General features: G+C 37.1%; 1 protein-coding gene across 1 annotated transcript; it reads right to left on the bottom strand.

The window, feature by feature from the left end:
- Positions 1-6,736: 6,736 nt before the first annotated feature.
- On the bottom strand, positions 6,737-7,687 carry LOC306848958 (forkhead box protein B2-like; the record flags this gene model as incomplete). Its single annotated transcript, XM_079383753.1, has 1 exon — positions 6,737-7,687. The coding sequence occupies one exon, from the start codon at positions 7,685-7,687 to the stop codon at positions 6,737-6,739; it is 951 nt and encodes a 316-aa protein (XP_079239879.1).
- Between the last annotated feature and the right edge of the window lie 14,470 nt (positions 7,688-22,157).

The following is a 22,157-nucleotide window of genomic DNA, read 5'->3' as shown; positions in this document are numbered from 1 at the left end:
CTTCATTAACTGAATACAATCTCTGAACACAAGAGGGCGAGCGAGAGTTTCCTCTATCCAGTCTCAGCTTTGACTTTCTCAAGCACTCTGAGACTTTACAGGAAGGAGAATGAAGACCAGTTAACATAGGCCAAAGTGTTTGCCTAATTGAGATAGTCATTACAGAGATGTGCCGTGTATGAACTCTTTCACAAACACACATGTTGCAGGAGTGCACATGCTGTAAGGCCAGTGTTAAGCAGATAGAAAGAGAGTGCTAATTAGTCCAATAAAAACCCAAGTGCCTGCTCTAATAGCAAGATAAATGTGCAAGGAGGCAGCGCAGGACCTTTCCTGTAACTGCTGTCAACAGCCAATTAACTCGAAATGAGCAGTGAGTGCATCTCTCAACACTCATCAGACACTCGCTTAAAAAATGAGCCCACATGCATGGACACACACACACACACACGTCTGGTTTACTATCCTAGTGGGGACTCTCCATAGGCGTAATGCTTGTTCTACTGTACAGTACGTATTTTCTATTGCCCTACACCAACCCTACACCTAAACTTAGCCCTCACAGGAAACTTTCTGCATTGTTAGATTTTCAAAAAATGACATTCTGTGTGATTTATTAGCTTGTTTACCCGTGGGGACCTCAGATTAGGTTCCCACCGTGACACGAGTCCCCATGAGTCTGTGTATATTCAAGTTTAAGTCCCCACCTGAATAGAAAACCAGGTACACACACACACACACGTTCACTTAGCCATCTAAATGGTGACATGCCATAGACTTCAGGGTTTTTTTTATACTGTATATACAGCCAGTTGTATAAAGTTCTGTAACCTTTTTTATTTATTTTAGTATTATTATTATTATTAATTTATTTTTTACAAATTAGGATGCTGCCCAAAAAAAGCAGTTTTATCATGTTTATCTCACTTCTGGGAACAAATTTCTCCACAAAATATGGCTAAGGATATTATACATTTCATTAAACTGAGGAACACACTGCAACCGGGGTAAGTTGTCACAATGGTTATAATCTCGGGAAATATGAGGTTTTAAAACAATACTCAATAGTATGTTTTCTAGCCATGGATTTTCTCTCTCTCTCTCTCTCTCTCTCTCTCTCTCTCAAACATCTAGTTCAAAACCCTCTTTTTTTGTGAAATACTATACTAAAAAAAACTAAAATGACAATATCTTCATATTTCGCTGTAGTTGTAGATGAATCAAAACAGTTAAACCACTCCCATATTTTGAGAAGACACCTTGATGAAATGGTGGCAGATTTTAATATAAATGTTAGAACAAATTATTTGTGGTAACACTTTATTTTAATGCGACAGTTGCACATTACATGTACTTATATTATAAACAGTAAATTATGCATAATTACAAGTAAACCTAAGCCAAATGCTAACCTTAACCCTAAAATTACATGTAATTAATTCATATTTAATCATATTAATTCATTTAACAACATCCCCTTAAAATAAAGTATTTTTTTTTATTTTAAGTGTATTGATTTATTACTAATATATAATTTTGCTATTTATTAGTATAATATACTAATAAATAGCAAATTATATATTAATATAAATTAATACATAAGTAAATGTTGTAATATTGTTATAATATTAGTAAACTTATTTATACATTATATTTATTCAGTAATTATTTACTTATTTATTCATTAAAAATATTTTAATTGAAAAAATATTAATAATATTTTTTGTGTCCATTCTCATTATTTATCACCTTTTTTTGAAATTTTCACTTGAGTGAAAGTATGACCGCTAGTTCTTTTAGTTCTTGTTCTTTTAGGACAGTTAAAAGTTATGAAAAGCTTAAAAACTTCATAAAGGTCTTAGAAACACTGACACTATGCCTTGAGAATTCATGGAGGTAATCAGAGGAAGTAGCAGACAATCTGCTATATTGAGCACCATTAACACGGGACTTGGCTGCATCTAACAATCCTTGTTAAAAGGACAACCTCCAACCATTTCAATTAGCCCTCGGGGCAGTCCGAACACGCCTGTCTATTCTTAGTGAATCACTGAGGATGAGAGATTTAGTGACCAGCACTACAGCTCTGGTGACCTCTACTCATCTTTTGTTAATGCATGGCAGATGAGCTTTTTATTATGAGCCGCTGACTTATGGCTGGAGGTGTGTTGAAGGGGAAAGGCAGAAGGCACACGCCAAGTAATGAAGCTCAGCCCTGAAAGAACAAATCAATGTGCTTCCACTGAACTCCAGCACCTGAGAGCTGCCACACACGAATCACAACCTGCAGAGCAAGAAGCTACTGTATGATGTCCTTTAGCATCTCTGTGAGGATATACACTTGAATGCATCCCTCAGTTTGAATTTGTCTACCAACAATGTTCATCCATCGCCAGAGAAATATGTCTTTTTGTCATTGTTTCTGAATCTGAATATGTCATTTCCACTGTCATCACAGTTAACATGTTGTTTGCATCTATAGATTTGATCAATTTTAACACTAATTAAAATAGTTTATTAATATTTTAATTAGTGTTAAAATTGTTGGTTGCAGTCAGTGGAAATAAGGTCTCAAAGGGACGGTTTAAATTTAAGGGGAAAATAATACACACATTTTATGCACTCGGTTTTTTAGTATTAAAAATGAAAAAGTGTATTTTTATTATAAAATTTCATACTAGAAGAAAGTCTTTCATTTAAATAAAATTAAAATAACAATAAACTCAATACATGAAGGCGTCTGAAAAGTAGCAAAAATAAATGATTAAATAAAGCATGAAATTCAATATAATTCAAGGTAAAAAATATTGAAAGTTGTAATATTTAACTAAATTAAACACCTTGAAAAATGCACAAGTACCTTTAGATACCTGGGGTTGGTAGGAGCTTTTAATGTTTTTGAAAGAAGACTTTTATGCTCACAAAAAATAAATCAATGAATTACAATTTAAAAGAACTGCTTTCTATTTGAATATATTTTCAACTATAATTTATTCCTGTGATGCAAAGCTGAATTTTCAGCATCATTACTCCTGTCTTCAATGTCACATGATCCTTCAGAAATCATGCTATTATGCTAATTTGCTGCTCAAGAAACATTTCTTATAATAATTCATGTTAAAAACAGTTGTGCTGCTTCATATATTTGTGAAAACTGTGATGCATTTTCTCAGAACTATTTGACAAACAGCATTTATTTGAAAAAGAAATCTTTTGCAACATTATAACTGTCACTTTTGATCAATTTAACACATCCTTGCTGAATTAAAGTATTGATTTCTTTAAAAATATATAGATTTCAGGCCACAAACCTTTGAGCAAAAAGTATAATATATATAAACCTAATGGTATTTGAGTTTGCTGTTGTTGAGCGAGTTTGATTTCCATCATCGTACCTAAAATTTGAGCAAACAGTCTTTATACTAAAGCTACTTAACAGTAAAAATTTCCCTGATATCAACATTTCAAGAGGCAGACAGATTAAACAGCGAATACATCTGTTCAATTATGTGTTTTGAGGAATTAAGACAATATGTGACCCTGGACCACAAAACCAGATTTAGGTCGCTGGGGTATATTTGTAGCAATAGCCAAAAATACATTGCATGGGTCAAAATTATAGATTTTCTTTTATGCCAAAAATCATCAGGACATTAAGTAAAGATCATGTTCCATGAAGACTTTTAGTAAATTTCCAACTGTAAATATATCAAAACTTAATTTTTGATTAGTAATATGCATTGCTAAGAACTTCATTTGGACAACTTTAAAGGCGATTTTCTCAATATTTAGATTTTTTTGCACCCTCAGATTCCAGATATTCAAAAAGTTGTATCTCGGCCTAATATTGTGCAATCCTAACAAACCATGCATCAATGGAAAGCTTTCAGATTACGTATAAATCTCAATTTCAAAAATTTACCATTATGACTGCTTTTGTGGTCCATGGTCACATATATCTATTATAATTGAACTAATCCACACTTAATTAGTGGGCAGAATTCAAAAATTTATAAAGAATTATACAATTGCACTAAGTGTGCTGTGCTGTTGCCGGGGCTCTGGCAAGAAGCTTCATGAATTAAACGCTTCATTATGAAGACGAGGTCTTTGCAGTCATTAAGATGGGCATGAATGTGTCACCTCCACCCCTGCTGAAGTCAGAGTAATTAACAATAATATCTCATATCAAATTCTGCCCCTCAACAAGCCTCAGACCAGCAACTTCACGATGAACTCATTCCTATTCATCATACTTTCCTCATAATCCATATTTAAAAGACTCAAGGGTTGAAAAAAATCAACATATCCTTCTTATTAAAAATCATAATTGTAATAAGAAATAGTCACATATTTGCTTTTTTCACTTGGCGTATGTTTCATTTTCAACAGGCACTTACATATGCAAAATGTCACATTTTGTTTGAAATTTACACTGTAGCTGCTTATGGTAAAAGACAAATTTTATGTCGTTTAAGATGCCAAGAAATTGAGATTGCTACCGTCAGACAGTAATGAAGAGAGAGTAATGAAGAGAGAGTGCAGGAAGGAGAGACGGATCATTTTCGTTGACTAGATGCGATGTGGGTGTAGTTTTCACATCAGGCAGCCACTTGTGCATCTTATTTGTTCAGAGGGCAGGTTCGGCTCACTCCTGGTGTGAGCGTGTGCTGCAGCGCGCAAATCAAGACGTATAAGCGAGCCTTTGCCATGCTAAACAGTGACACTCTAAATGGCCTCCCAACTGGCAGCTTTTGTGTTGTGAAGAGGACCAGCTTCTCAACTTCAAAGGTGAAATTTATGTCAAGACGAGCAGGACAAAACAACTTTATCAGACGGCTGCTTTTGAAGTCATGCAGCCGTCTCGACCGGCGCTTTGTGTGAAGCACAGCATCCCAGACAAACACACACACATAGAATAACCTTTCAACAAAGAAAATCTGTTGATTTTTAAAGATTGACCTTTAAGTTGATAATTTAATTGATCCTATAGTCGTCCTTAGTCATGTATTAACATTATTTTAATGAAATCTACATGTGCAATCAGCAAAATGTTAAGAATTTGTCACTTTTATCATGGAATTAAAATGAAAAAAAAAAAAACAGGCCACCAGGTTGAACCGCATGATCTTAAGTTGAATTTGTGCTTGTAGACATTTTTAACTACATAAAACAAATGCGTTTGCTTCTTGAAAGTTCACATACTTGGTTTAATGGAACTTTTTTTCTCTCTAAAATTGTTTTAGTTTCATGATTGATACTTTAAATGGAAGAACAGGTAAATAAAATACATGAAGGAAGACCAAAAGCTGTCTTGAACATTTTATGTTCAAATGTTTTTGTTGTATTTTTTAAAGTCAGGGTACGCATGCATCATCACTACTCTTGAAGTATATTCCTGGCTATATTAGAAAGCTACATAAAATACTGATGGCTGGAAATGAATTCAGTCTAGCAGTGAACTGAACTGCACTCAACAACAGGCTGGATTATTAGGTCAGTGCTCCTCTGCTGGACAGTGTCATGTTTTCTGTAGTTTGGCAAATAGACCCAGTCTTTCGTCTCTGTGCCTTGGAGCAACAATTGTCTTAATGTTCGAAAATGGTGAGGAAGCGAAACCATTACTATTAAGCTATTTATGCTTGTGGATGTTCAGCCACTGTCTGTTAGGAAACAGATCAAAATGAAAGAATTCACAAAGTACAATATTCAGTGAAAGCACAATGTAAAGATTTTTTAACAACTATTTCATATTCATAAAAATGCTATTTTGTATTAAACAAAATAGTCTTTTTTATTTTAAGTATATTTTAAAGAATGTTCTCATATTACAGCCTATAATTTTACACATATGTGCAAAGTATATATATGCATATATATGCTTTTAATTGTATATATATATATAAGAGCAAATTCAGCTTAGAGATCAGATATAATGTTACTGTGGTATAAACAAATGAACAAATCAGTGAGAAAAAAGACAGTCGGAAAGAAATAAAGACATTTCACTGCACAGAAACTGTGATTTTACTCTAAAAATATTTAATTTACAAATCTTATACAATTATACTGCTTTTTTTGAAACTCACATGCCACTTTAAAACAGCACAGTAAACCAGGCCTGCTTTTATTCACTATAATTGTCTATTTGATTGTTTCATCTTCATAAAATATTTCACCGTTGTTAGTAAATACCACAAGTGCAATTCAAATGCTGTAAGTGATGATATTCTACACCTATTTACATGTATAACATTTATGATAATATATAACAACTTTTTAACATAAAGGTATTTTCTGTGTTACATGAATACAATAATTTAGCAAAAAATTCACTTTGGGTTATTTCATGACTCTCTCCCATATGCACAGCAATCCACTGTTTCAACAGTGGCACACAAGCATGCAAGTCATCATTTTAATTCATTACACACAGTCTGTGTAGCTTTTATAAGGCTTAATGTTTAAAGGTTTACAGTGTACATCAATGTTTTTCTTTTTCCAGTTTATACAGTCCTTTGTACAGTACAGTTTTTTTAAGAAGCTAAAACATGTACACATACCATAAAGCCAAATTCTGACAATCTGCACGTTGCAGAATATAACACACAGCCAAAAAAAACAAAAAAACAGTTCTTAAAGGATCTTCCGGAAAAGGCTGGCGTCTCAAATCAGTCCACAGCCATCCCCAAAACATGCTCTACGTACCCTCGTGTCTGAATCTTCAACGTTTGGCTCAGGACTGAAGGAGAGCAGGATGGAGAGACCCGCTTTTCTCCTCAACAAGAGCTGTTGCGTTTCTCTCCATCAGCGCTGCTGTTCTCGGGCACAGCTGCGTTACTCCCGGCGTCATGCCAGTCAAGGACGGGACTGCGCCTAGGGTTGGTGTGGGTTTGATGGGCACGGGCACAGCAGGCATGCTTTGGGTTCCTGGGTGATGATGGTACAGCCCCTTGACCGCCATATTGAAGGGTGGGTATTCTGATGACACCGGCTCGGACAGCATGCCCACATGTGGCCACACAGAGTTGACCATGCTGCCCAGTTGAGCGGGCACGGGATACCCGAGGTGATGCATGACCGAGGCGATGGGCAACCCGCTGGCCATCACTCCTTTATAGTCTCTGCCAATCAGGCTCTCGATGGCGAACGGGTGTTTGAAGCTGCCGCTCTGCCCGCCGCCAAGCGTGTAGCTCTGGAAGTGCGAGAGCCGCCCCATGGTGCCCAGATACTCAGGGTGTCCCACGCCCAGCTTGCCCGAATGGTGATGGGATTGGTGCAAGGCATGCTGGGCATGAGAGTGATAGGAGTGCAACACGGGGCCGCTCTTGCAAGCTGAATGCTCCACCCGGAGGAGCTTGAAGCGCTTGCGGCGGCGCAGGAAGCTGCCGTTCTCGAACATGTCTCCACAGTCCGGATGCAGGGCCCAGAAGCTGCCCTTTCCCGGCTGGTCGGGTCGTCGGGGGATCTTGATGAAGCAGTCGTTGAAGGAAAGGTTGTGCCGGAGCGAGTTCTGCCAGCGTTGAGTGTTCTCACGGTAATACGGGAAACGGTCCATGATGAATTTGTAGATGTCACTGAGGGGGAGCATCTTCTCAGAGGAGCTTTGAATGGCCATGGCGGTCAGAGAGATGTACGAGTATGGAGGTTTCTGATCACTGTAGGAGTTCTTGCCTGGCCGAGGCATTTTTGAAAATCTTCAGGATCAGTCAGAAGCAAGCCAGCATATCGTCCGTTGACATGAAAAAAGTCATTCAGTGCACTAATAGCCTAATTTTGATTGACTTCAGCTGTTTGTTTTATGTTTACAGCTGCTTTATAAGACGCTAGTCACAGAAACATCTCACACAGTTCAAAATCCACAAGTATGTAAAAGAAAACGGGACCGTTTGAAAGTTACCTGTCTAATGTTACTCCTCATTAGGAGGAGGGAAGTTCTCTCGGAGGATGCGCGCGCTCGGCTTTGACTCACAGAGGATCCGCGATGCTTTTGTAAGAAAGGCAGAGGTCCAGACCCCCCGCTAGTTACGTTTTATTATGATGACACTGACTTTAGGACGAATAAGGGGTAAATAGGGGGAGGGTCTGACTTCATATGCGTTTAGTCTTACTCATCTGTACCAATCAGAGGCAAAGAGCAGCGCGCGCGCTAATGAGTCTGATAATGATAACATACACTGCAAGACTAATGACGTGAATGTGAATGATCCATATTTTGTACTGCACTGGAATTGTTTTAAATGTCTCGAATTCCAGAAAATCCAACTTTACTGAAGTTTAGACTTTATTCAAACAGGAATATAGTTAATAGTTGTCCTGCATTGTTCACAGTGGTTTGATTTTAACTCAATGCACGGTAAAACTGTTAAAATGTAAAATACTGTAAATTAAGCCGTTCTATAATGAAAATATAAATAAATATTTATGGAGAAAAGGACGTTCTATTTCCTGTGCAAACCACCACATTTAGTTCTATATTTATATTCTAAAAAATTAGTTTTTTTTAATCAGTTTTGTAAAGTGTTTGATTTTTATGCAGTTTAGTTACTGCTAGCATTATTTGAACGTATGTGTGACACCCTGATGGTGATTTGTGTTCGTGTGAGTAACACTGTGCAGCTGCTGAAGATGTGCTGATAAACTTTAGGTCATGCACTTCCATTATACCACTTCTGTATTATCAATACATTTTGAAATTTATTTTTCATAGTTCATAGAGTCATACAGATTCCATCTAAGGCTATATATATCAGACAAAACAATTCACAGTGAGGTTTTCACATTATTTTCTGTTCTAAAGATGTTTAAAATAAGCAGCAGAGATTTACATTTAAAGGGAAATTATTTATTTGCATTACTTTCTCTAGTAGGCTATATCTTACATTTGCACAAACGTTTATTTGTTAAATAAAATCCATTTGAATTCTATTATTTTTATAATTATCATTTGAAATAAGACATATTCATGTGATATTCATAATATTGACATACAGAATATTATGAGCAGCTTCGGAAATAAATGTGGCTGTTTATTTATTTAGCCTAACTTAGTTTTGTGAACCACAATATTGTCTTCTAGGCAACTTTTAAGGTCTTCTGACACCGATCTGCAGATCAGAAATCTCATAACTTTTAAGCTCATTTTGCTCACCCCTTAAAATAAATTGTGCTAAAAATAAAAAGTGTAAAGATGGAGAGAGACAGCAGAGAATGAGAGGGAGAGAAAGGGACGACACCAGGACACCCACATCTTCAAAAAAAAAAAAAAAAAAAATGATAAAAGGATCTATTCATCACTTTTCTTTCCTGAATTTGATCCATCATAAACTGGACACCTTATGTGAAAACTTGACCCCAGTAATAGACAAACACGTTGCTTCCATAATTACATACTATTTCACAACTCTTGAGTGATTTCAGGTGAAATAGGCCTATTTGTGGCAAGTCATTCAGAAGCGCACGCGTCTGCGCGCCCGTTTTTCACCGGCGCTGAGCGGAGTCAGAATCAACCTGTCAAGCTGTTTGCACTTTGCTCGTATTTCACAAGGATAAACACTTCCTAACCACAACCCCCGAGAACAGGTACTCCGGTAAACAGAACAAGAAAAGCGCCGCCGCTCTTGCGCGGCCAGGTGTCACGCCACGGTCCCGCCAGGCGCCTTCTTACGCGGTTCCCGGCGGGTCGCGAATACATTACATTAATTAAGCCTTCAGTGATTTACCTTCTGAGAGAGATGTCCAACAATATAATTAAAGGCGTAGTGGTTATATTAGCGATGAATATTCAAAACGGTGTCAATTAATTAGCCAACAGATCTTTCTCATTATGTTCCTGAAGAGCTTCGGTGTTCCTCTAGTTTAAAGGGTCACCGGCGAACGAGACGCATGCATATTTCACACCCAGCGCCATTATGTCCCGTGCTTAATGTCTTTTGAAATGCAACTTGAGCGCCGGACCGCTGACGAATAACGTGTGTTTAGAAGCGCCTTTGACACGCGCATCACGCGGCGCGCTTGGCACCGGAAGGCCCCTGCGAGGCTGCCGTTCCTCCTCACCGTGTTGTTTAGATCAATATTAAACCTGCTCCCACAAAGCGCGGTGTTAAGTAGACAACACGCTGATATGCATAGGAAATTAATTAGACGGCTTTCGCTGCATTCAACTCCTGGACAAATAACAACTTGTAAAGTGCACCTTCTGGGCATATTGAACATATGCTGGAATTAGCCTTAATTGACTAATTACATAAATTACTCATTAATTTTACAGCACATCAATTATAAAAGATATATCAATTAATTTTGCATAAATTAAGGGCTGAACGTGGCAAAAACGGAGACGGGGAGATGAGCGCGCGCGAGGAGGGGGTCGGCTCTGGGCCGCGAGGCGAGGGTGGGGGGGGGTTCGTCTGTTTGTTCCAAGATGCTAATAATTATTTTGTTCAGCTTTGGGCGAGAGATTCTGACTCTCGTCGTACAATAGCAAATGGAGAAACCCGCAATCACGGTAGTAATAATAATAACGTTAAAGACCCCTTACTAAGCGAGAATAGTCGCGTTGCCGCAAGGACGAAGCATTTAAATCAATTAGAGTGGTCCTGTTGGGAAATGGGACTTTGGCACCAGCAAGAGGACTTCATGGCCACCGAATGATTTATGGATGCCGATTAACATATGATCGCTTTAAGTGTGACGCGGAAGTTTAGGTGATCGCTTTAATGCTCCGTTTTAAAGTTTATGGATTCTAGATCAGTTGTATCAGGGCATATGCCTAGCGCTCAACCCCTATAAGAGATATTTCAAGATTCAACCCTAAAGCAAAGTTTTAAGATTAGGCTTTATCCGTCCATAAACTCACTCACTTCGACGATATCTTCAAGATGGCGCACTTGAGGTAGATTTATATAATTGTCCTTTCTTCCCGTTGCCTCTGGTCTATATATTTATGCAGACAAACTCATTCATCTTCCTACCTGCAGATGAGGCCGACATACACAATTGAGTACAAAAGCCATTCTTGTACTTAATATGGAATATACATTTTGGTTTTTCTGTGTTTGTATTTTTTTCCTCTCTTTTGCTCGCTTCTCTCTCACTCACACATAAGCATTAAAACTATCTATCTCTCTCCCCTGGTGTGACCTTAGTGAATCGTGCAGTTGGCAGAGTCTGTCTCCCCCGCCACACACACACCCAGGGGCCCACAGTCAGTGGCCCTTACCTACCACAGCCCTTTCCCTACAGTTACTCCTTACCTTCCGCAATCCATTCCTTATTCCTTTTACCTGCCACAATTCATTAACTATGCTTATTTCGCACCTTCATCAACATATTCCTGCTATTTTCAGACCTGCTGTAATCCATTCCCAAAAGACCTTTGAAAATCCATTTTACTCTTTATAAGCTAAACACACTGTAGTGAAGCTTTGGCTTCTACACCGTCCGGTAATCAGTCACTATGTCATATATCTATTAGACCCTTCTTCACACTCAATGTCCTGTGCAGGATTTGCACTAAACTGTTGGTTGTTTTATGTCAGGTCTTGTGTTATGTAGTGAAGCTATCCATCCATCCATCCATCCATCCATCCATCCGTCGATCATTGATGATAATGATAAAAATTATAAAAAATATATTGTTTAATATTAATTATATTGCATTATATTATATTAGTAATGCAAGCATTGAAGCTGTAGCAGATAAAAATAAAAACAATATATTATTTAAATAATAATGAATAAATAATAATAATAAGAAGAACATATTTAATATTATATTATATTATAATAAAAGTTAATATTAGTCATAAAATACTAGTGAAGTGACAGAAAAATCAACAAGGCTTTGGAAAAATAGTATTAGTAGTAGTATTTGTGGTATTATTTGAGAAAAAAAAAAACTTTATTTGTTTCTTATATGTAATATTATATGTTACATACCAAATCAAATTATTATATTTTTATAATAAATATATAATTTAATATGAATTATATTGTAATGTATTATAATAAAAGTTAATATATAATAAATATAATATATACAATTTATTGTAGTAATACTAGTATTATTACTAGTACTTTTATTACTATTATTACAAGCAATACTAGAAATAAAGGTACAAAAGCTGTCACTGGGGTGGTACCTTTTCAAAAGGTACACTTTTGTACCTATTAGGTTCAATTATGTACAGTTTAAGTACTAATATGTACCTTTAAGGTACCAAAATGGACCCTTTAGGTACAAACATGTACCTTTTGAAAAGGTACCGCCCCAGTGACAGCTTTTGTACCTTTTTTTCTGAAAGTGTATTACCAGTATACTGAGTGGAGCTTTAACAGGTGAAATAGGGAAAAGTGGCATTATTTGTGGTTTTATAATTTAAGGGAAAAAACTTCATTTTATGCTAGGATGTATGTGATGTAATGAATCAGAAAATTTTTATTAATAATAATTATTATTATATTATATTATTTCAATAAAAATTATTAGTAATAGCAATAGTATTTGAAGCTTTTGTGGAGCTTCAGTGGATGACATGGGGACGACTCTAAGCAGCAAAGTTTAAGAAAAGTGGTTTTAATTTGAGGTATTATTTGAAAAAGTAAGGTTAAAACATAAATAAGTCATGGATTTGATATGGATTTGATCCAATTCCTGGATGGAAAGTGTTAGGTATAGATGGTGAGAAACAGGTGAGAGCTAATGAGAGTTTTTAATTTTAGTGAAGTCATTAGGATTCATGGCAAATCTTACAAGACTTGATTATAAACCAGAGCCAACTTAACACAATCGCAGCCCAGCCTCATGACCATGAGTGCTACAACTAAATTAACAGTGTGTTTAACAACACACAAGACAGGCATCCTTCCTAATGCCTTGAAGTCGATGTGGAAATCGAACTGCGCGATAACGACCATTTGTCGAGGCTGCGAGGGCCTGGGAGTTCAAGAGACGCGGTAAGCGAAAGCCCGCTTCCTACCAGAGGGGTGTCGAGCACAGCTCGCTATGCTTGTGGGTGGCGGGCGAGAGACATTGTCTCTCTCCAGCACCGATGTTCTCGCTCACCCCTCTTTCGCTTCCATTCACAGCTCTCCCCCTCCAACTCTTAATGTCCCCCGTAACACTCACTGTTCTGATTTTCATAAAGTCGTTCTTCTCCCCTCGCTGCCCAGTGTGTGATACCAGGATATGTGTAAAATAAATGATGTATATAGCTGTAGGGGGAAGCCTTCCTCCCCCAGAACTACCTTAGCGTCCAGGGAACATTGAACATTAGATCCTCGTTTAGTGAATAAATAAGCATTCAACTGAATGGCAGTGTTCGCGTTGGACTTTTGTGCATATTTTACCAGAAAAGGAGCTAGGCCATTAGGGAGTTAATATCAAATAAATCTCCACTGGTCGACTGGCAGAAAGGGACCGGCGGCTCTGTAGCGCCCTGTTGGGTTACTAATGACCTGAGCGGGCTTCAAATGAAGCCGTCATATGCATGTCATTTGCAGTATGTATATATTTATATATTATCTTCTAATTGTGTTTGAGAAGAGAACAAAGCCACGAGCACAGCATTTAGGATCGGCCGTAAATGCTTTACAAAAGACTAAATAAGCTTGCTTTGATTAGTGCATTAAAGTGTGTGTGTAGGCTATATGTGTGTGTGTGTGTGTGTGTGTGTGTGCTCACTGTATGTGTTTGTGCAGATGACAGAATGATACTTATTCAGTCAAGTGTGACAATAACCATGGAATATCGCAGTGCTTCAGAAAGCCTTAAAACACGCTAAGCTAAGACAGTATATCTTTAGTAATCTACGAACGCTTTGGAAGTACACCGATACCGATAATACCTTTAAATATTTTCATATTTAATGAAATATAATCAATAAATTTGATAATAAATCAAGAGTCGATACTATTTGTCTAAATAAATGACAAAATAAACTAAAAATGAAAACCAATCATAATCAAATGAATTTGGCAATCAACATTATAATATTATAGTATGAAAAATTATTATTCATATTGAGATTAATTTAACATTAAATTATTAGTGTTGAAAATGAAAATGAATGTTCTCACGCTCACATAAGATTTTTGTTCATCTTTGTTACACAAATAAATATATTTTTAATACTCTCCATTGAAAGTCTATTATCAAGTTTGTTAAAGTCTTCATGACTGCTTTATGAACAGATTTAATTTAAGCTTTTATTCATACATAAACATTGCTCATTGCACACATACATAGAGTACATCAAATATGGTAAACAGAAGTGCAAACGTGCTCGCCAAGCTTAAAAATGTTGATTTTCAATGGATGGACAAAACATGGGTCTGAAACAACATGAGGGTGAGTACATGGAGACAGATTTTCATTTTTGGATGAACCAACCCTTTAAAACTTTAAATGAGCATTACATGACAGTGAAAGTATCTGAATGTAAAAATAGGGTAAATGAGCATGTACAGTATCGACCAAAACTGACTGTGTGCATTTCTAACTAAAAGACATAACCAGTATCATCTTCGCTGCCTGTTAATTTATTAACTTTTCACTCAGTAGACGCAAATTCTACTTGACAACAGTCAGTCACCCACTCTTTAAAGAAAACCTACAAGTTTTTCCTTTCTTGTTCTTGCAGCTAATTAAAACTTAAGAAAAAAAAATCAAACAATGAGGCCTAGTTCTCTGTGGAGCATTGGAGCCATCTGGAGCACTCTCAGAACCTCTCGTTTCTCTCCGTCTTACTGCCTGTGAAATTAAATATGCACTAGAGAAACGGCTTAGTGAGTAGCGTTGCACTTTCAAATAGAATTAGCCAGCGATTTTGAAACAACCAGGCCTACTAAAACAACGTAGCTTATTAGTTACAGTCAAACTATCACTATGTACACAGCACACACTGCGTAATTTAGGACTACTGTAATTGATAACTATTACAGTCCTTGAAATGATTATTGCGTCAGTGTGTTACGGGGTGATTAACCAACAATTTGTTTTTTTTCCTGTACACAGTCATCCTTCCCGTCTGAGGAAAATATTTACAGCATGTTGGCTTGAATCCCTATGTAAATTCATTACAATATTTATAAAAGAGAGGAATATTCACCTTTATGAAGATTAAAGTTCATTTTAATCTGGTAATTGAAAATGAATAGATAGCAGGACATTTGTGTGTACAAAAAGAGCTCATTCAGATTGGTGACAATTAGCATCATTAGCATTGTAGCATGCACACCAGGCTACGGAAAGTCTCAGTCTAATTTAAACTTTTAAACCTTTACTCTTTTTTTCCATTCTTACAGATAGATAAAAATCTCATAAAAGCAAAAAGCAGGGCACATATTATGATGGGAGCAGATCTGAGCTTTGAAGCTAACCATGGTCCAGTAATTAGCATGTGCAGGCGCTGCGTTGGTTAGCAGTCCTCGTGCTGAGGAGTTGATGAACTGTGCTAGAGATAAAACCCTGGAGCCACACACAAATAAATCTGTCATTTCACACGTTATCATATTCATGAGCGTGTGAGTCTGGGTGTGTATCTCTTTTTGTGTGTGTGTGCGTAGCACATTACAGATGTTACAATAAGCCTACTTGTGTGTCTCAAATGTGCTAGCTATTTGGGAAACGATTGCTTTTCAGACCAGAAGTTTTTGGGTATTTTTTTTTCCCCGGGAGTGAGTCTACATGCTGCTAGTGTTTTTGCCGTTTGGGCGAAAATGAGCGAAGAGCTAACGATGTTTGTCGTGTGTCTCCAAGCCGCCTGTTTGTTTATGCTAGGCCAGTTCTGCCCAGTGCTGCCTGTAAATAATTACCCACCCTAATTATGGCCTGGAGTTAGCAAGCGCGCTAAATGCTTTTCTGATGAGTACTGCCCTGGGTTAGCAGGTGCTGGGTGGCCCTCCTAGGGACTCAGATTGAAGAGGGGGCCCATATTCCTCCCTCGGGTCCCACAGGCGAATGGGTCGTGTCGCTTCGACATACCCCCCGAAGAATAATGTGTTATATGCAGGGGAGGGCGTTTCTCCGCACGGGGGGGGTGTTGCATTGTGTGCAGCTGGCCCCTAGTGTGAGATCCATTACGCTGGCCTTAAGATCGCCTTGTTTTTAAGGACCTTTGTCATTAAGACGTGTCTTGCTGATAGAAATCAAAATAAAGTGCTGAAATTCACTGGATGAATCTTATCGGATCCAAAGACTTGGTGATGACAATCAGGGGAATCATGCAATTGAACTTGACAGACATGATCAATATTTCAGTTTTTCATTATTATTATTAAAATGTCACATTAGGTAACACTTTATTTTAAGGTGTCCTTGTTATAAGTTCCATGTACTCACTATTATGATAACAATAAATTATGCATAATTACATGCAAGTGACACTAAGCCAAATCCTAACCATATAGACAGTGATTATGTGTAATATTTCAATATTAATATTCAATATTTAAATTTTTCCTTATTATTAAAATGTCATATTATTTTAAAAAATATATATTATTAAAAAACAGCTTTTGTGTTTCATGGGAGGGTGAATATTTTCGATTCAATTGGATTCTGATTCAATTCAGACTCATTAGATTTGGATTGTGATTAATTTCAGTGTACTTCAGTTAAAATGATCATTTTGCTTAAATATGCAGAAATTAATTCTCTCTGTGTTAATGTTTTGTAAATTATACAGGGCGGTGTTTCAGACTAATTTCAACTATTTATTAAATGCACTGACTCATTGTTAGTCATTAGTTTTGGTCATCGGGATAAGGCTCGTTCACATAATATTAACAATTAAAGTTAACTATTGACTATTAAACATGAACTATTATCAAAATAGTAAAAAAATTATATTGGGTGGAGACTTAGTTCCATCCATTGCCTCTTGATTGGATTTTGAGATGTGGGCATTGCAGGGGCGGGGTTTACCAAATGATTGGAGAAGATCTGCAAACGTCACCAGAGAGAATAATGTTGTTTTCTCCATGGAAGATTCACTTATAACATTTTGATGAAAAAAGTCAATCGTTCACAGTAAGAACAGTTATTTAGAAATTATTTTTGTAAATATAACTATAATTATAACTATATTAGCAACCATTACAATGGATGATAATATTCTGTTTATTATAAGTGTGCACTAGAGTATTGTTGTCAGCTGGTGTAAATGCTTGAGCTTCATAAAAAGTCAGGTGGATTCTGGCTCTCACTGATTTTAGCGTTTATCAGCTGGAAAAAAAAATTTGTGAAAGTGATTCCAAAGTCATCATTGCTCTTTGTCGTTATCATTAAATATGTGGTAATCATTCGACTTTGTATCTTACAATTCTGAACTTTTTTCTAGCAATTGCAAGTCAATCCTGACTTTTTTATAAACTGAAAAGTCTGAGATATATTTGGAAATCTGAAGAAACTTATATAGCAATTTTTATGCTTTTCTCAGAATTGAAAGAAAAGAATACCCAATTGTGAGATATATAAACTCAGAACTGTGAGATATAAACTGAAAACTGTGAAATATGAACTCGCAATTTTGAGAAAAAAAGTCAGAACTGCAACAAGAGAACTCTCAATTGTGAGTTTCTAACCAGGATTTCCAGATCTATGTAACAAAACCAGCTCAATTGGTACTCAAAACTAGCCCAATCATGGCCAAAACTAACCCAACAGAATTCCAGGGGAAAATGAAATAAAAATGGCTCCAAAATTGTGTTCTTGGGGTGTCAAAACCTCCTTCCAGGCACTTCCACCTCAAAAACCCAATCTGGGGGGGGGGGTGGAGGATTTTGCTTCATCCCGCTGACTTAAAAAAGGCAACACTGACAACACTGTTCATAACTTTCAATTCTGAGACTTTTTATTCCCAGAACTGCAAGAAAAATAAACTGAGATATAAACTCAGAATTGCAAAGGAAAAGATCAGAATTATGAGATAAAATGTCACAATTATTTTTTTATTTTTTTATCTATTCTCATAGAATTAGTCAAATTTATTAATAGTTATAGTCAATATAGTTATCATTATAGTTACCATCCTTGGTGTAAATAGGCCTTTATAGCCTACTGCTTGTGCAATATATAACATGTATTTTTTTCTGCCATGACCAACTCTAAAAATGGGAAGTAACCACCCTGACTTATTTTTGCAATTATCCATGTTTTAAGTATTTGACAAGCTGGATGTATCAAAAGTTTATTCCAAAAACAACTGCGCCACAACTGATAAACACACGCCGTTAAATCTGAAAATAAATTTCGACGTAAAACCCACAATGGTGTCAAGCTCTAAAATACTTTTACAAAGACATGCTGAACTCCGTCTCGGTGGAGGGGTTGGACAGGGGGGCAGCTTGTGTGTGCCATCACGAGTGCTGTGTGTGTCTTATAGCATGTCGCATCAAACTTTTACCCCCCACGGACGCGCTCAGTCTGTCTCCCAAACTTGCGCAGACTTGCATTATGTCAGCTCGCGCTTTGCCACCCCATTTGCTGTAGCTGTACTGCTGTGCGCGCAGACAGACTTATCAATCAAACGCGGCTTGATGGATTCTTCAGAACGATGGAACGATCGCCTCAGAAGAGCTGCGGAGTCTCGGAGCGCTTTTTTCTTTGACATAAGGGTATGCAAAGAGTGTAAATGGATGAACGGTTGATTGATTCTCGCCAGCGATGTTGTTGACAGCAGGAAATGTGTTTTGCATTGACTGTGTTTGCATGGGAATTTGCACGGGGCATGAGTTATCGAGCAGGAGTTTGGACCTTAGGCGATTCTACATAATGATGGCAGGTCGGAGAAGCCGAAATTCACTGTTTAACAGCCGTTACCTGTGGAGGGCCTGCAGAGAGAGAGCGCACAACCGCAACAAAACAAAACATTACATATTTAGAAAGGTTATAAGGCAGAAGAAAAATATTTTGCTCTTGCAAAAATACAAGTCTCATCGCTTAATAAAGATTTATCATTTAAATAGTTTTAAGGGTGGCCCCTCTCACCCTCAGGCCCAATGTATACTACAGTGGGCCCCGTCCGCTTGACGACGGCCCCGCGTTTAGGTGTCATCATTACTAAAGAACTCATGTTTGGAAGAGTGTTACTAAGAGGGGTATTAAAACTAGATATTGTCAGAGCTCTCATCAGGGTATCTGTAGTGAAAAACGACCCTGTCCTAGAGATGGTAATAACGCAATGGATGCACACAGTTTTCCTGTCAGCTTTGCTTTTTTTTCCCCACACTCTTCCTCACTCCCTGCCTTCCTCCCAACCTCTCCATTTATCTGTGTCTGTCAGTAGTTCCTGTGGAATGACCTACAAAGACATGAAACTAAATATCCAAACAAAATAGTTCCCTCAACATCTCTCGGAACAATTTTATAAAACATAATATGCATTTTTTGTGGCTTCTCGGTAAGCAATTTCACCACACAATAAACTTTAAACTACTGTAATTTTTCACAATGCAACTTCAACCATCGTGACTCTTTCTAAAAATGATTTCTTCTAGATATCTTCATTTCCCTTCATCACCAGTGAATGCTAGTATTTTGTTGTGTTCAGTTGAGCTTCTGAAGTACATAAAACCACAAAATGTCCACAAAATCTGAAGTGAACAAAATAGGTTGATAACAAAAGCATGGTGTAAAATATTGATTCCATGCTATTAAGACGATAAAATTAAAACGATCAATCAAATGTGATCTCTTAAAGGTTAACTAGAAGATTACAAAATAAACAATGCTCGTCTTCATCCTAAAATAGGAGTACGTAAGTGCATTTTTAATAAAGAAATTACATAACAAGCCTTCATTATGATTATGTGAACATAAACAAGATTTGAAATAATGTTACTTTAAGTGCATTTCAAACAAAGTTACTTAAAACTTTGAGGGAATATGGTACATTCGACGATAAACACATATATAAGAGATTTTAACAATTGCGCTACGCACACACGTTCAAAAACAATCAAATTTTGTTTTTGATCATTTCAAAAGTCATAAAAATGCGATAAACACTCTAGCATTAAAGTAAAAAAAGCAAACATGACGGCATGTGTGATTAGCCTCTCCTTCAAACACGAAATAATCGTTGTAGACACTTTTTCACTTCTATTCAAAACACACATGGGGGTCCCATTACTTCGCTGTAAAGCTTCTTTAAAAAAAAGTGTTCAAAAGCAACCATGAAGAAGAACAAAAAAAAATCCATTCTCCAGAGACAAACAAAACCATTAATTAAAACAAGCTCTCAAACATCAATCTCTCTGCCTGCCACAAAATTATCATAATCTGGGAATGTTAAGAGTCTGTAGAGTAAACAGTTAATTTAGAGGAGTATTAATCAAAAAGTCTGGCTTTCTGTACCCCCTCTGTGCTGTGGCACTTGTACTTTTTCATCTAGTGCACTTTGTACAGAGAGGGGGCAACTTTCAATGCACTTCTTCACGTGTGTGCTTAGAGGACAACAGTAATATTCACAAATTCCACTTAACCTTCAGCATTTCAACCTGAGAGTTTTGTATGACCTCCAATGTATCTTAATGTCATGATATGTTCATAAATGGATATATTTTTTGAACAGAATGTCAGTATTTACCACCCATGATGTACAGATGATGCAAGACAAATGAAAAACACAACTTACACAGCTTAAATCCTGAGGTATCGGGGCTGTTTTTTCCAGAACTGTGTCATTAAAGCCGTAATCATGTCAGATATGCTGAGCTGTGGTGCTCACGTGGGTGACACAGGTTCGATTCTGACCTGCAACCCGTCTTCATCCAATCCCTTTTCATCCTCATCAATAAACTGCTAATTTGCTGCTTGTTAATGGAATAGGATTAAGGAATCTAAAATATGGTTATGCAGAATAAGGCATTAATATGAGCTTTATAAGTACTGATAAACAGTATGCTAATAAATAACTTTAAAAGTAAGAATTCGTCCCTAAACTAAAGTGTTACCCATTAAACAAACCTACGGAGAACATTTGCCCTGTCCATTATCAGCAAAATAAATCATCTGTGATTTCTATAACATTTTATACCTAAAAATACAACAGTATTTTGATATTCATAAAAAATATAGATATCCAAAATCCTGTAAAACCCTTAAACTCTAATGTGTCCACAAAATGAAACATTTTTGAACTTGGCTTTATCCAATGATCAGTTTTCTGTTCTGAAAATGTATGCAAATCAGTACATAAATATGCAAATATAATACCTCATTTGCATATTTAAACTTGTAATACAAAACAATTGACTTAATTTACTGTGATCAATCAGCTGGGAAACGTACGATCGTATCTGTTCCTTTAAACAAATCCCCTATTCACCTTTTTTTGTCTCATATTGGTAAAAACGACTTCATCATCTAGTCTGCTTAAACCCCGCAAGCTCACATTACATTCTGTTGAGTTTTGGTGCTCACATGGGTGACACAGGTTCGAATCCAGCTTGCAACCTGCCAGGATCCAATTCCCCTGCTCTCTCCATGATCTCTGTCGAATAAACAAGGCAAAATGTTGTGAAAACATTAATGAAATCTACCAAGGACGTTTGCCCTGTCTATTATCAGCGCGATCAGTCGTCTGTGAGCCGCGCTGTAGCTGCAGTAAGAGGCGAGCGGGGCTGAGATGAACAGATGGCGAGAGACTATCATAGCAGTTGAAGGTTTATTCACAGGTGTGTTTGAGGAGTCAGTGCGCGTGTATGAGGGGAAACTAAGAGAGAGCTAGAGAGATGGGGGGTAATGCTGTTGTAATAATGTTGGAGTGGGTGTATAATGTGAGTATACAAGCTGTTAATCTCTCCTGTGTAGCTGTGTTTAAATGTGTTTATGCTTCATTAAGCATGCATTACCTGCTTCATTACTGCTGTGTTGCAGCCACAGCCAGCGAGTCTCACGCTCTGAGTGTGGGTGTGTGGAAGTTCATCGCTCTCACAGACTGACCCGGCCTTGACAGGACGCTTGCTCTTTTGAGGTATTTGCTCTTTTTTGAAGCAGCTTGCTTTAGTTTCATTTGTGCAGTGTGGAGGGGTGATATGAGAATGATTTGAGTGAACTGGCGAGTTGCAGCTGAAAGCGGTTTCTTTGGGTTATGGGGAAAGTTGTATATTTTTATCAGGTTTGGCCAGATGATGTTACATAATATCCTGTG

The sequence above is a fragment of the Barbus barbus genome, assembly GCF_936440315.1.
Source record: "Barbus barbus genome assembly, chromosome: 29".
Taxonomy (NCBI): Eukaryota; Metazoa; Chordata; class Actinopteri; order Cypriniformes; family Cyprinidae; genus Barbus; species Barbus barbus.
This window is presented reverse-complemented; position numbering and strand designations above follow the sequence as displayed.